The 16,792-nt window shown below is 37.4% G+C and overlaps 1 protein-coding gene across 4 annotated transcripts in view; it reads right to left on the reverse strand.

Moving 5' to 3' along the window:
- CCDC148 (coiled-coil domain containing 148) overlaps nt 1–13,576 on the reverse strand; it is a 57,990-nt gene extending 44,414 nt beyond the window's left edge. For 2 of the 4 annotated variants that reach the window (XM_075757402.1, XM_010301592.2), the window contains exons 1-7: nt 13,511–13,576; nt 8,460–8,581; nt 3,710–3,813; nt 3,002–3,084; nt 2,672–2,835; nt 2,324–2,419; nt 2,052–2,233 (exon numbers count right to left, since the gene is read on the reverse strand). In XM_075757402.1, the coding sequence (XP_075613517.1) occupies nt 2,052–2,233; nt 2,324–2,419; nt 2,672–2,835; nt 3,002–3,084; nt 3,710–3,813; nt 8,460–8,581; nt 13,511–13,565 (806 nt within the window). In that variant the 5' untranslated portion in view covers nt 13,566–13,576. Of the gene's footprint in view, nt 1–2,051; nt 2,234–2,323; nt 2,420–2,671; nt 2,836–3,001; nt 3,085–3,709; nt 3,814–7,271; nt 7,293–8,459; nt 8,582–13,510 lie in introns of those variants that run through there. The other 2 variants (XM_075757403.1, XM_075757404.1) reach the window with 2 other exon arrangements.
- Nucleotides 13,577–16,792: the final 3,216 nt, after the last annotated feature.

Raw genomic sequence — 16,792 nt, forward strand, 5'->3', positions numbered from 1 at the left:
TCACTCAATTTTCGACAGTATTTGTGTTACAGTTGAATCAAACGTAGCTTGATGAATTATAGAATACCTAAATCACAAGGCTGTATCTGCCAATATAAATTTAAGAAGTCACCAAGAGTGGCGTGTCTCTCATAAAACCCAGATCTTGGAAGTAAGCAATTCTACAAGAACAAAGGCTTTGCTTTTTTTGTTGAAAATGCATTTTTAATGTTGTTGTATGTAAAATCATGGAAACATAAATGAGCAAGTATATTGAAGATTTGGAGACCAGAAGGCAAAAAAAGAGACTGAGATCTAGCTTTAAATAAAATGCCTAGGATAATTGCTGATGGTTCATTTACGATTTCATGCATTCCCAGCTAACAGTACTGGCACACACTGATCCGAGTTGGGTAAATTGTCCTACGCAACCCACCCTTACCTCCCACGAGCAGATTGCTGCCACTACCACCAGCTACATCCGTTGGTTTTTTTTTCCCCCATCAAGATATCATAACTTAATTCCTTTAAAATACCACTGCATATGTTTTCATGCCTACAACTGAATTTCTTTCCCTTACAAATATGGTATTTTATCTTTAAGTCTTGATGTTACTTAATTATCAGTGCAAAATTAGCTAGCTCAAGGCCTAAATTCAAACCTGGCATATGATCAATGAAAACACCATGGTAGATTTTTCAACCATTTTCATAGATTCTGTTGTCTATATTGATGTTTGTCTATTATTCAGTAGCACACGTGCTGTGTGGATCAACGGATTTAAATTTATGAATTTTTGACCAAAATTGTGTTGATCATAAACTTCAACACAATTTTTATTAAAACCACTAGAAAGACTTTGTACATATTTAATGATTTAGTATTTGTCACAGATTTTTTCACAGAGGTTGTTAAAACTTCTTCCACGAGAGCAACTGTAACAAAATGTCACAGACAGCAGCAGAGGAACTGCTGTAAATTTGCCACTTGCTGCTTAATAAATGTTATAAATATGGGAAAGATCAGAACAATTTTTAACAAGTATCATGCTATAATAGCTAGGACATTACAGTAATAATCTACAGGTTTCATGTAACAGAAGAACCCACAGAATATCTGTACAATTTACACAAAAGATAAGTAGATTATAACATCACTCTCTATGAGATCCAACATCTTAAACCTGTTTCAGCACCTCCAAACTAATTCAGCAGCAGTGGCAGAAGATTTAAGTGCTGCACTGTAGGTATATATAGAAAAAGAGGGCGATTTAGAAGCAGCATGTGATTGTTTTACCAAATAAACATAGGGACTTTCTTGCTCTCCCCAGGCTTCAAACAATTCCACTGACCTCCCTATTCTCAGTCTTCTTAAAACCTGATGCCATTCTAAGCCAGAGGAATATCAGTAGATGGCAAAAAGAAGTCAAGGCTGGTCCAGTATCTGCAACTCAATACCTCCTAGACTCAAGTTAGCTTTATACTGTTAATAGATAGGTATGTTACGCTTCTAGATCATTAGGAATATTTATGTTCTTTCTATAAACTTTTTTCTTTACAGAAAAATCTCTCCTCCTTTCAGTTATTCTGAATCAGAGCTAGATACATTTTTTACATTTCTTTGTGATAAGAATTACGGCAGTGATCCAAAATTCATGAAAAGATTGGTCTTATTTATCCACTTTATAGATAAATATATTCTAGATCTCTCTCTGACAGACTGCACTTTTCTGGCATATATTTGACAAAAAGAATCATTTCTATTCATACAAAAGCATGTGAAGAGGACATTTGATGCACACCAGACTGTTGGTTCTTTAACCCACAAAATATTTCGCTTATTATTTCAGATGAGAGCTGTTGAAAGGACTGCCTCAATTCTCCCAGCTGTGCAAACAGTTACTGACTATTTAACCCCAGAGAGCTGGGCTGTGCATCAACTATTCTCTGCACTGCATAAAATAGAACCAACTCTAATGGTAAAGGCAACTGCAGGATCTATAGATTACAGAATATATGACAGTTATTTATTTTATACCCAATAAAAGAAATCCAGAAACAGACATCATTACCTATATAAAACTTTTAAATGTTGATCAATCTCTTGAAGCTTAGACCAGTACCCACTTGCAAGCTTTCGGTATTCATTGATAACTAAGGTCTTCAAATCAGGATAGGGGCATTCCAAAGACAGTAGTGCTGAAGGAACTTCAAGGAAAAGTCTATTTTTCTCTTCAGAAGAATGCTCTAATGCCTGTGAAGAAAAAAAGCTACTCACCAGACTGCTCTGCATTATATTTTCTCTCTCAAAAATTGCTAAGCAAACTTACAAGGAAAAGCTTACTTTTGTTTTATAGTCTTCAAGCTCTCTTTCCAAAGCCAGGCTTTCAAGGATAAGGAATTCCAAAATTGCCTTCTGTTGATTCTTCACAAATTTTATCTATTTCATGAAATATGTTACTGTTACTTCTTTATCTTCTTATAATATGAAAGCTCTTACTTAGAGCTGATTTCCAGTTCTACACTGCTACGCTTTTACAGATTTTAGTGAAGCAGATTTGCACTACTGCAAGTACAGAGGTTTCTGGATACTCTGAATGTGAGTTATATTCTCAAAGTATTACATAAAAATAAATGAAGATGCTAAAAATACGGTGATAACAAATTGTAAAAATAAAGTTAAAATACCAACCTGCTGTAACATCTCAATTGGATTGATCTTAGATTTCAGACAAGATTCCTCTGAGAGGTAACAGTGCATTTCAGACAGCCTGAATTCCAAATTCTCTTTTAGTTGCCAGATGGGAACTACAGTATTTGTTTGGTATGTATCCCGCTCCTTTGATAATTTATGCTCTATATCCAAATGAAACATAAAGCTTTCTCAAACACACAAAATATTACACAGCACTGTGCTTTCTAAATCTAAGCCTGTCAGGACAGGGATTTAAAAATGCAAACAAATAAGCAAGATAATTTTGTCTATAATAAATAATCAAGAAATTAATAAAAAAAATCTTACCCAAGTCCATCATATCTGAAAAAAAGTTGTGGTTATGGCTTGCTTCGTCAAGAAAAGTCCTTACTTCTGCTTCTGCTTTTTGCCTGGAAGGTAAGAGTATGAGTTTTACAGAAGCTTTAATTTCTTATTCATTAAGTTTTCAAGAACAATAAACCTTAAGTACTCTAATAACTAAGTAAAAATGGGGATTCTTTGTCTGGGAAGATATGAAGTGCAGGACTTGGACATGGAGGTGGTGTGCAAGCCACCCTCCTCTGAGCAAAAAATGCTGTCATTGATCTGCTGTACATACAATACACAAGCTAACAGACAAGAACAATATTAATGTTCCCCGTTGTGTGAACTCAATATGCATATCTCGAGACAGACTCTCAAGGAATTAACAAGTATCTGAAAACTTCTGATGCTTCTATAATACATGCTCTTCAGATGTTGACAGGTCAACTAAAGAGCTGAGATGACCATGGAGAGGTATGTGCAGAACAACATCCACTCTATTCTCCCCTCCCTTTATGTGTTCTCCTCATGTCTACAGACTCCCTTCAGTGTAGATCACAACAACTCTCATGCCCTGCACAAGAAGTTATCTTCAGTTCAGGTATTTTAATCTTTTCCTCTTAATGTCCCTTGAATCAAGTGTGCTACACCACAATCTGTCTCCTGAAGTATTTCTTTATCAATGGCTACTTAAGATTCCTCAGCTCTTACCTGTTCTTATTCAGCCTTTTATGCTCTTGCCACCACACCTGCCGATGCTGTTTCAGCAGCATTTGCTCTTTGTTAATTTTTGAAACTTGCTCTGTTTTTTTAATCTGCAGGAAAAATTAAAGCTTCTGAGTATTTTAAATCTGTGCAATAGCTTTATCAAATGCCTTCATATGGAAGCTTTTAACTACAGAATGGTGAACCTAAAAGCTTTTTTCAAAACTGTGTTTTTTCTAAAGCACAACACGTTCAAATGTAACCAATTTTAATGAAAAAAATCTATTCCATTTCAAATCACAATTAAATGAGAGGACGAAATGAAAAAAAAACCAACCACAACAAAAACCTGCAGTCCATTTTCTTCTTTCCCTTTTTCTCCTTTTCTTTCCCATCCCTATTTCCCAGGTGATGAAGGGGGAAGGGGGGGAAATGAGCAAGAGAAGGAAAAATACACTTTCTTACAGGTGGGAAGATGAAAGAGTGAAAGTGTGTCTTCAGAAAAAGAATTTCAAAAATTGATTACTAAAAAAGAGTGCTTTTTCAAAACCTATCCAATAAAAGAGGCTCTGAAAGTGTCTGAGGGCTTCACAAAAACATTGCTTCCAACTTCAGATAAAACAGAAATAGATGCTTTTGAGATAGATGGAGTTACTGCTTAAACCAGAGGAACAGCTGTCGGTGAAAGGCTGAGGAAGCACTAGCCAGATGACTCTGGCCAACCAGCAATGAAGAAGGATCAGAAGTCTGGGGCTGCCAGAAGGCCCCACACAAGTCAGTTTTCTCCCATCCTCCCACCACAACTGTCTTCTGGCCGTTCAGTGGGTACTCAGGATAAAGCAGCATTTCAGTTCAGAACTGGCTCCTTTCCTGTTCCTCCTCTTTTTGCCACCCAGCCACCGCCTTTCTCCACCAGATCAGACCTCATCCCTGCCCCAGCCAACTTCTTCCGGGTGCAAACCCCCTCCGATTCCAGAGGCTCCCACAATTCACACACAACCCCCTTTTTTTAACTCCCCAGACCTTCCTTACTGCAGATACATTATTCTACCGCAGAACAAGAAAAAAATTGGAAACTCTTGTCCTATTCATAACAGGGAGAAATTAATAAAGATCTCACTCCACACCTAGTTCAGGAAAGAAATTATGTTCTGAGTCAAAAATGGTAGTTTTCCACTTGGATCAGGTGGAAGTAAGCTACTCTGTTAAAAATGCTTAGTCAACTTTCCTGCCTGGAAAGCTGGACAAACCCACACGTTATCAAGAACATGGAGAGCAAACCCTCTCTGGGCATGTTCCCCATTCCCTCCACTGGCTGGGCAGGTGAACCAGCAGGCTTCTCAAAGACAACAGTTGTGGAACTCTGCTGTGCAGCACTCGTGCACAGGTAAGCAAGAATCCCATCACTTCACCAACCACAGCCTCTCATTCATCCACCAACAAAGCTAACGTCTTACTTTAAAACAAAACACCTAAAATTTTGAAACTAGAAACATTTACGCCTCTCAAATGAATCTGAGTTGACTATATCTGGGTGAATATACCTGGTTTCTAGCCAGTCACATAAGGAAGAACCACGACTAGAATTTAGTTAATCCATTGTGGGTTTGCAGCTGTAGCGGCAGTATTTGGGTAAGAAGTTGCAATAGGTGCTGTGCAGAGTCCGTGACTGATTGAGGAACAGGGTGTTTATAGGAAGCTGCATATGTGACCGTACTGTAAGGGAGTTTGAAAACACCTGTTCATTGCTTTCAGTCAGTATGCTACAATGCTTCTGAATCAAAGATAACGTCTCCTACGTATTGCTTACGTATTTTCATGTTTAAAAAGTTATTTATAGCTTCCTCTTGATTACCATTACATGTTTAAAACCAGACTTCAGCAAACAGAATACCATATTTAAAATAACTTGAAAATACATGCATCTTCAAATCAATTCTAAAACTAAACAAAACCTGAAGTAGATCTGTACATAAAGTCTAATATGCTCTTGAAATTATTTTATAGCAACAGCAATGACATTTATGTATAACTGCTGCGATATTAGCTTTTTTCTGTATGTGCTGTATTTTTCCTTCTTAAATGGTCAACAACTGATTTACTATTCGCTTATTTGGTTCTGCCTCAATGGAGGAGTAACCCAGCACTTCAAAATTTGGATAGCCTGAATCGGCAACAAGAGAGTAGTAGGTGGGAACACATTCTAGTCTCTGTGGAGCTTTCAGCATATATATTTCACTGCCTACTCAGTTGGAAAACACTTGAAAAGGTGAAATACCGAAAGACAGATGATGAAAAATTAGTTTAAAGTTTGAATGAATTCAGTAGAATATTGTACTGCCAATCCATGAACAAGTATCTGCCAAAGATTTTGAAATATTATACTTACATGCATTAAAGGAAGCAGCACTATAAAGAACGTATGATTTTTTTCTCTCATTCACTGTCACCCTTTTCTATTTTAAATACAAAGAGAGAAGCTGCACAAGCAACCCCCTTTTTTGTTGCAAAGCCTTCAGGATAGTTGTGTGAACTACTAAATTATGCTTCTTGGTACTGTATATATTCCATTGACTAAGTTTAAGAAACAGTATCACAACAACAAAAAAGAAGTATACGATTATGTTGCTAACCAATAAGTTTCATTTAATAACTTCGGTTCAAAGAACTTCTAAATATGTTTTAGACATTAATTTAAAGGATTATTTTTTATTTTAGAACTTTATCATAATCCCGCATTTCTTCAGCAAATTTCCCTTTGAACTCTGCAATCCCACCTGAATGAAGACTCTGAATTATATTTTGTACATGCCAAAGACATCATCTGATCAGGTCCCTTAGTCTTCTACCCAAGAAAACTTTAGTGACTGCATTTTGTGTAGTTTCTATCTCTTCAGCATAGTCTTTCATCCCAAAGGCCATCCACAAAATCACAGCTGTTCACAGGAATGGCCAAGGACTGGAGAAACAATAAATTGCCATGTTAGCACAGCTTAAGCATACAAAACTGTGTTATCCTTATGCTGGATTTGCAGTTTTCTGAAAAAGCATTCAAATAACATCACTGCTGGAGGGTTCTCTAAAATTGATAATTTTTTTCCTCTTCTATTTTGTTTCTCACTCTAAGGAACTATTTCAGCTGAATGTGTATCAGTGTCAATTTCTTCAGAAATCACTTTCTGTGAACTTGATTTTTTTTTTTTTAACCATGTTACACTTATCAGTGAAACAGTTATACACTGAAAGCAGTTCCACTCTTACAAGGAGTTATCTACTCTGCAGTGATTTTGGATCAATGTTTTACACTATTTCCACAGAACCAAAAAGGAAAACATACAGAGCCAGCCACACATGCTCCAGAGGAGTTGGAGACTTCTTGGACATCTGCGTTTCTAGCAGTTTGACATACACTCTCCCTCAAAGAGAGCACAATTTTTTAAAGAGAAGTTCTTAAAAATACAAATCCAAAGAATGCATCTGGACATCCACAGCTAAAACCAAAATCAGTTTACTCCTAACTACCTTCACCCTCCAAACCCTGCCCCAACCAAGTGCAATATATAAGTACTTATGCGCAATCCAGTGTGAAAGAATATCCATGTCTTGGCTGTCCCATTAAAAACAAGAAGTGCAGCACTTCAAATTCTGGTGTGGCTTAATAGCCACAGCATGATGATAAGCTGTATGGAAAGCAGATAAACTCATAAATAGGTTTCAAAGAACTTATTTTCTCAAGACAAGCATATTGAGATTAAAATGTTATTTTCTGCCCACTGCAAAAGCAGAACAAACTATTTAGCGTACAGCTGGATGATAGCTTAGATGAGCAGCAGTCTTCTCCTACATTTGGGTTTGCTGTTTAAGGAGCTTGTTCACAAAAATATTCCATGCTTGCCCTGTTGGTTCGTAGGTAACGTTGGAAGCAATCAGAACCATCCCCTCATAATGGCAAAAAAATTAAAATTAATAATAATAAAAAAAGAAATTCATCAGCTCTCTAATGTTTTATGTTGCCAGGACTCAAGCCAGGCAATACATACACAAAGGGACATGCTGGGAAGCAAGTCTTAGTCTTCTTCCCAGTTTGACAGCCTCGACTTCTGCTGCTTCTTCAATTCTGCTAGTGACCCTGCTTTGTCCATACATTATAAATCATCATTCTTAACAAAATTAGAGATAAAGTTTTCATTGAACTTTACTAGTATTAGACAGACTACCTTCTTATTTACCATTTGGACCATACTGGAGCTATTTATACATTTCTAACTGTCTAGCTCTACATTGACATTTTATGGCTATAAAATGCTTTTAATTTCCTTTTCAAGATCTACCTCAGCTCAACTTTTGGAAATCCTCACTTCCTATCTTTTTGTTTGCTTCTTTCTGGATCAGCCTCCCCTTCCCATTTATTCCTGTAAGTTCTTCATTACAGGAAGAATTCCCAACGTTTTGAGTAGTTTATGGAAATTTATCCAGACTCATTACAGACTTGAATATAAACTTCTCCTGTCTTTTTGGGAAGCAGAATCCACACATATTTTGCATCTCTGATTCAAAGAGATTCCACACTTTGACATTAACGTGTCCAAATCACAATAACACTAACTGACAACTCTCGTCTTTTGCCCCCTTTTGCTGAACACTGTTACAGCAATTTGTTATCCCTATTCATTCTCACCTTCCTTGGGCCAATGAAAAGAAATATGATCACTGAATTTTAAAATCATTCACATTACAAATAATATAAAAAACATACCTTTAATTTAATTTTTGCAGATGTCACGTTTTCTACTGCAGCAAGTTCATATAGATGTTTGTAGTCAACAGGTTTATACTTCTGGCTGCAAAGACCATTTCTCATAGGAATCACCAGATTTTCTAGTTACCACATAAAACACATTCAGTCATTTCAAATTCTGGAGAAATATTTTAAGCATGAGCCATAAAATTAAATCATTATAGATAGAAATTAGAAACTTATATTTTAAACATTAAAAGTTTCCATAACAGAGAGATTGTTAGTTGGTGAATAAGAATTTGAAACAAACATAAGCTAGTAGAAATTATATAAGAAACATTAACCATTTGTCTATTTACAAAGAATTTATTTAAAAAGGGTTTTTATATGTGAACTTAAAGAATAATTCACTTTAAAATTAGTTTCCTGTAATTTTAGTAAGGTTTAATACAGAAACACATAAATTTCAATTTATGCACTTATTTCACAAACTGGAAAATTACCTCAATCTTTATTGTAATTTATTGATTGAGAAATAGGAGTAAAAGTTATATAAACTACTAATTATATCTAAACAGAGTGAGTTGCTGTCACATTTCCCATTGAATCTCCAGCCATAAGAACATCATAATTTCTCTACTAAACTTTTGTAGGCTCCTGGGAAAACAACGTACTTCCTTAAAAAAGAGAAAGGCACTAAACTGCAAGGAAAACATCATACTTGGTTTCTGCTGCATGCAGTACGGATTATAACGTCCACTTTCTGCAGCCCTGTCATCGGTATTTGAAAGACTGTGACAGTATTGAAAAAGTGTTGTCCAGGGGAAGTAGTTTTGCTGAAAAAGCATCTGAAGTCAATAAAGATTTAACCAAGCTGGTCTTTCACCACACAGTGAAGTTAACTTAGAATGACCCCTTTAAGAATTTCACTGAGGCATTGCCATATTCCCCAAAGAACAATTAGCCCAAGTTTACCATAGAGTCCTCCTTTGAGCTCACGTTCCTAAAATCCACTGCCTTTATTCCTCTTCCCCCTCACCAACTTCCTAAGAACGATATCTTCCACCATTTCATGGTCACCTTAATCCAAAGCATATTAGGTATACACTTAAAACTGAGTGAGCTGAGGACTGAGAATACCAGCAGCCATATCAGAACAAATCCAGAAAACCAAAGCTGCTAATCCTGTCTGAACAAGATCTGTCAACAGAAACAGAGAGCAGCACACTCAAGGTAACCCCAGATGCACAGCTGCCTAATACGACAGATTTTCCTGGCTTATTGGCCTGCGCCAGACTCCCATCAAAACAGAACTGTGTCTGTCTTCCCCTCTAATCATCATCTGCATTTTCCACAGGCGATCCCTTCGCAGTTTCCACACTCTGAACTTGAGAGGGTACACCACCTACACAGAGGAAGGCTTCCTCCTTTCCTCCTGCTTGTCAATCCTGCTTTCTTCTCCAATAATCGTCTCAACATGCAAATTATTCCACCAAATCAGTGTTATGCTAAGCAGGTTATAGCCTTGATCTTGTATTATGACTACTTTTTTTTATCTATATACCTTACACAAAAACAACATTCAGTAGTTTGATCCACTAATTTCTTCCATTTTATCCCTCCTATGAGCTTAGTATGAATAATCTCCTTTCTCCCAGTTTTTAGGCCTGTAGGTAGCTTTGTTCATCTGTAGGCTTTTATTCCCATCAATCCAAATTTAAAGTTCTCATCCCTAAGTCAGCAAGATTATGTGAAGATTGTGAGATTGCTTACAACATCATCCAGCAGAGATCACGGAACATCATTCCACGTTCAAAGAAGTAAAAGTTCAGTTGCGAAACCCTCTGAAAAGCCACTCATTCAGATCTTCCTCCTAAGCCTATTAGTCCTTCATTACTGCTCCCAAAGGCTTACAATCACTTCTAGTCTGCTAGGAGTCATTTCAGGCAGTAACATCAGTGGCCACACACGAGCATGGCAGGAGCTGCAGAGCAATTCCATAACATTCCTAACTCAGGCTCCCCGCAGGCAAATGCCAGGGACATAAGTCAGCAGATGCATCCTGTCATATTCATTAGAAAAGAATCGATAACTTGTTAGTACTACTAAATGACATTAACTACTGCTAGAAGTCCATAAGTACAACTCCTTGGTATGGTGCTTGTGAATCTCACGATCTTTGAAAACCATGACAGCGTCATATTCCAGCATCACAGATCCTTGGTTAATTCCAGGATAGCATACTATCATGGACAAAGGTGGGACACTCATCTTCCAGAGGACATAAAGATCTAAATCTCTCCGCTGCTGCAGAGACCTCTCTAAGTACCTAGTGTCAATGGTTTTGGAAATGTTCTACATGCATCCTACCCTCATGTCAATGCATGCACTGACAAAGTCCTCATGCTACAGTCAGCTTTTAGCCTTGCCACTCCTCCTTCAGATCAGGAATCGGAAGTTATTCCTAAATCATTTCACGAGCATGGATTTCTCACACCACTTGTTCTGAATTGTGGTATAGATACCAGGGGTAGGAACCCTATTTGGGTATGGCACTCAAAATTGCAGTATCCTGACCAGTTTTCTTTGGTCTATGTCAGCATCGCCACCTCCCTTAAACTACTCAATGAAATTACAGTTTGCTGTCCCTGTTTGACAGCTCTCACTCACCACTGGCTTTTGAAACCCTACATTCTCTCTGCCAGCTTTATTCCTCAATACAGCGCAGTAAGGATAAGAGACATGATCAAAAAACAAATCCATGTAATCTTTTTTGCATTCTTTCTTTCACACAATATGAGAGAAGAGGGTTGACAACAAAAAGCATGGAAAATGTAAAAGCGTATACTGATGTACAGTCAGTAATAACAAATACAGTACAGGGAAACAACTAGGAAGGGAGAAAGAACCATCCCACTGAATGAGTAGATGGAGAAGACAAGGAATGCTACAGAATAACAGGGAGAAGCACTGTTTTTCTTTGGCTGGGTTGTCTTAATCTGTTGTAACCACAGAAAAATGTATCTGAGAACAGTGAATAAGCAGAGAGAATCCATTTACTTAAAAAGGTTAAACTTTGTGGTACCTAGATTTAAAAAATAAAAATAATAGAAAAAAGTTGTTACTATGTTGAGTTTCTAAACAAAAAAAACTAGCAGCAATGTTTAGAAGCCTTAGGGTTGTCTCTGAAAGTCCCAAGCTTAATTTAGCAACATAATCTGATATTTTCTACACTCTCAAAGTTTTATATAAACTATATAAATATACATAGGTACATATAGAACTAATGTAAGATAAAGTAGGTACCTGAGGTACTTCCTCAGGTAACTCATCTTTACCAACTTAATGATGTCCCTCACATCTAAGAAAAGAACGAGGAGGAGTGAAAGACAGGTTCAATTTCCAAACCTCTAACCCCAAATAATTTAATTTTATCTTTGCTTTCAATATTCTTTTTCCTTTAGCCTGTATATCTGAACTTTGTGAGTCTCTGCTACTGTTTCTTCTTCTACTGAGGACTTTACTCTGAGGAATTTTCTGAAGTCAACAGGGTCTATCCATGTAAGATTAACTCCAAAAATCAGAGTCTTAGCATATAGGATGTAAACATTATATTTAATAGGTAACATATTGGATATGTCTTATATTTTACAAAGAAAATACATTTTATGTATTTTTATATGTATGTATACACCCCAAAATATATACACATATATACAAACATGAATAAAAATATAAAATATTAAACTTTTAGATTTTTAAAATGCCTTTTCACAATTGTCTATAACAAATATTTGCTAAAGCCTGAGATACAATTATAATGGTAAATGAAAATACTTGAACTTTTGCCCTGGTACTGAAAAGCTTTAGCACACAGATCCTCATTAACTTTACATAAGGAATGGGCTTTTTCTTTCCAACCTCCTTTTTAGGTTCCTTTAGTAGTCAAACTTGCCATTAGGTATTAGTAGAAAGATTTTTTTTCTGTTCACTATTAATGGAAGCAATGGCTGGAAGCAATATGCCTGACATACGGTTTTGCAGAGGAGTCCCATGTAAAACATTAAACTAAATCCTGCAAAGCTATGTCATGACTCTTTCAAGTCTCCCCTAAGGATTTTAATTTGCCGCATGCCTACAGAAAGTTTGACAACATGATCCCCCATGGCAACTCAAAGTGGAAAGATTTTTTTCCAAGTCAACCACCAGGGCAGCCCCCAGTGTCAGGACAGGCTGGGGATGGAGGGATTGAAAGCAGCCCTGGGGAGAAGGACTGGAGTATCCTGGTAGAGGAAAAATTGGAGATGACCCGGCAATGTGCACTTACAGCCCAGAAAGCCAACCGTGTCCTGGGCTGCATCAAAAGAGGCGTGACCAGCAGGTCGAGGGAGGGGATTCTGCCCCTCTGCTCTGCTCTGGTGAGACCCCACCTGGAGTATTCACTGCATCCAGTTCTGGGGTCTGCAGTACGAGAGACATGGAGCTGTTGGAGAGAGTGCAGAGGAGGCCATGGAGATGATGCGAGGGCTGGAGCACCTCTGCTATGGAGACAGGCTGAGAGAGTTGGGGTTGTTCAGCCTGGAGAAGAGAAGGCTGCGGGGAGACCTTAGAGCAGCCTTTCAATATATAAAAGGGGATCATAAGAAAGATGGTGAAAGACTTTTTACTAGGGCCCGCAGTGATAGGACATGGGGGAATGGCCTGAAGCTGCAGGAGGGGAGATGGAGATGGAATGTGAGGCAGAAATCCTTCCCTGTGAGGGTGCTGAGGCCCTGGCACAGGGTGCCCAGAGAAGCTGTGGCTGCCCCTGGCTCCCTGGCAGTGGTCAAGGCCAGGTTGGATGGGGCTTTGGGCAACCTGGGCTAATGGAGGGTGTCCCTGCCCATGGCAGGGGTGGCAGTGGGTGGGCTGTGAGGTCCCTTCTAACCCAGGCCACACTATGATTCTATGATCAGAATGCAATAGCAGCTTCCATATGCAGCTATTAATTGCACAGAGTATTTCCTAAGTAGTTTTATTCTAGATTGTGATAAAACACTTGAATTTGAACATGATAGCATACGTACCACCTACATCACTAATCCTATGAGTTGTAAAGAATATTCCATGGTCCAGTGCACTCATTTTTATGTATTTTTTTTTATATCTGTTGAGAAGCAAACATGTTTTGAGAATACCAACATTGTGGTGCAATCTAAAAAAACATTCAAAAAACTATGTATTGTTTTCTGAGGAGAGAGGGCACATCTTACTAAAAATGTAATTAGACAGAAATTTCATAAGTTCATCTTTCATTTTAAGAGAGATTTCATGTGTCTCATCACTTAGCAGCTAAGAAAACAAAATATTATTTCCTTGATGAATCTGTAATGCTGTCGCATAGATCACCTATTCTTTGCTTTGTGCTTTTCAAAATATAACAATCCCATCGACCCAAACGTAAGGTAAGTTTTGTAGGTGTTCTTTGCTTTTTAGGAATTAAGCTTGAAAAGATCACTCTTTTCTTATATTCAGAGACTGTGGTTTATTTATAGATCCCTATACACCCCCTTTAAGAGTCTCTGTATTAACATTTGTCAACCCAAGTCAACTACTTCAGCAACAGTGGCTTAGTTCCTGATAAGCAACTATGACAGGCAGCACATAACAAGTACTCACATCATCCTGGGATAAACTTGACATTTAAGAAGCAATAAGATATACAACATAGTAAAAAACTTAGATGTCTTAAAAACGTTACTTTCACCTTAATTAAGCATGCATGGGCACCATCACAGATCTTGCATACAAAGAAAAGCAATACATCAAAACAAGGTGCGTCATTTGAACAGATTCAATAGATGAATAACGCCAGAAGGGGAAGGTCACGTCCAACCAGCCTCCCCACAAACCCTTTCCCTCAAACCCAGCTCCACCTTACCAAAATTTCCCATACACAAAATTCCATCCACTTTGTCACACCTTTGACATTTGTCTGGTCGCACAGCGAGTAGCAGCACAGTAAACAGTAGACCAGCAAAATCTGTTAGCTTCTGTATTGTGGAGTTACTTTTCTGCTGTTCTAGTGAGTTGAATCAGTTTATCCAGACAAATTCCAAAGGTGGCACAATGCAACAAGGAGGGAAGAAAGAGCAGCAGAAGCAATTTAAAGGGAATTACTCTGACAGAGTGCTATTCATTTCAATTACAAATGTGAGACTGCAACCAAAGATACTTAGCATTGTACTTCCCCGTGAGCTATGATTCTTCATGACAACATTCTGCATTGCAGAATCATCAAAACCAGCTACAGTGTAAAAATCTGACCTAGATGGACAGCAGTTTCATGAACGAGCTGCCGTTATTACTGCAAACAAATGGTAAGTACAGTTGAAATTACAGCCACAACAACACACATACGTACACACACCTACTGTTCTGGTGCCACAAAGGCCATTAATTCTGTACGTGGTAACTATGCAAGTTACAAGGCAAAGAAAATTCACGACCACCAGACTTTGCACAGTGAATATTCCATAACCAAACCAAGTAGAAAATAGTGAACACTCATTGATAAAGCATGACATTTCTCAATGCTTCCTCATTGTTATTTATTACATATTCTTCAGTGTTATTTAACAATGCTATGAAACTGTCCCTTGCACTAAACCAAAAATATAAAAGTCTAAGTGTCATCTGTCTTCACCCAAGAGTGACCATTCATTAACAATAAAGGGACCTTTTCAAATTCGTTCTGAAAGTAACCAATGGTATCAGTTAGTCAGAAGCTACATTGAACGTCATCATCTGATCACAAAGACTGAAATTAAAGATACATGAGAGTAAGAAAATATGACAATACATGAGGGAGTTCATTCCCCTTTTGAAAGACTAACGCGTATTTTACAATCTAGTAGTCACCTGTAAATAAATTCACAGTTCTATCCCAAAGTCTACACACTCCTCAGAAGTCAAGGGAAAAAGAAAGGAAGAAAAAGGTTAGCACATTCATACTGTTGATTCCATTTTTCTCCACTTAAAGCAATTCTTTAATTTCAACTTGTAACCACATAACACTGCCAAATTCACCCGGACATGAGGTAATTTTCCGTATCAGAAGCAACTTTGGCCTATTTGTCATGGTGATGTTTTATCTATACATCAACTTATCTACATATAATTTTCTAACTGCATATATACTTCAGTTAGAATAGTTGTTTTTTTTTAAAATCAAATTAATTATATATGTAAATCCTTAAGGCAGGGATTTACATAACACAGTGAAGTATTGGTTTTACCTTATTTCAGGGTGCCCAAAGACAGTTTAAATGTTGTTTGCTTTCCCCCTAAAGGGGGGGGGGGGGCGGGACACACCTTTCTTAGAAAGGTCTTTATTTCTTGGAGGAATCACCGGAAATATAACTGGGACAAGAAATGCTCAATTGCCAACACACAAATCTTTAAGCTATAGGCTGATCAATTTAAAAAGGCATTTAAAGAAAATCCTTTTTATTCAGGTTGTTTACAAATCTGTAAGTTAAGTTTAGTTTAATATCCCTAGTGTCATAATTCCCTTAGACTTCCAGCCTCCAAAATCTTCTTCCCAGGAGAAGGTGGAAGTAGACACATCACACAATTCTGTACTTAAAGGGGCTGGAAGGAGCAGGGAGGGGCAGAATCTTAACAAAAAAAACCAAAACAAAGTGAAACCCTGCAAACTGGCATAATTTCCCATAGATTTTATAATTTTCAGCACTTTCTGGAAACTCCAGCACAATTACAATATGACACAATCTTCCACTGAATTTATGGTCATTAAGGTTGAACCGAAAATCTGAAAACATTAATAATAAAACATCAAACAGTAGAAAAAAACTTTAAGTAAAAATATTTGTTTAGTACTACTTTTAAATTATTTCTTCTTAAGGCTTTCAATGTGAATCACAAAGAAACAAAATCAGACATTTTTTTTCTTTGCTGAATTTTACTCCTCCCTTGAAAAGTAAGCCAACCACATACCTAAAATTAGCAAAAAGAGAAAGCATGACAATATATTGAAATTCTTTATTTAAAGCTTTTTTCATTGACCAGTCTAAAACAGACTTTTACACATCTCTTTCTTAGAAAGACTAAGTCATCACAATTCCTAGCCTCATTCAGGAAGACATGAATATTCAACTCTGGCTTGCTATTTCTAGAGCACTCGTGAAATTCTTACTAACATAAAAGTGAAAAATAACTGCACCGTGTCTCTTCTTATACCATCAGATATAATCTATATTTACATAGGGCCAAGAAAACAAGGGGGAAGAACCAACACATGGGTGCTGAATGAGTATGACCGTTCTCCAGTGAAGCCACTTGAGCTCTAC

The sequence above is a fragment of the Balearica regulorum genome, chromosome 6 (genome assembly GCF_011004875.1).
Source record: "Balearica regulorum gibbericeps isolate bBalReg1 chromosome 6, bBalReg1.pri, whole genome shotgun sequence".
Taxonomy (NCBI): domain Eukaryota; kingdom Metazoa; phylum Chordata; class Aves; order Gruiformes; family Gruidae; genus Balearica; species Balearica regulorum.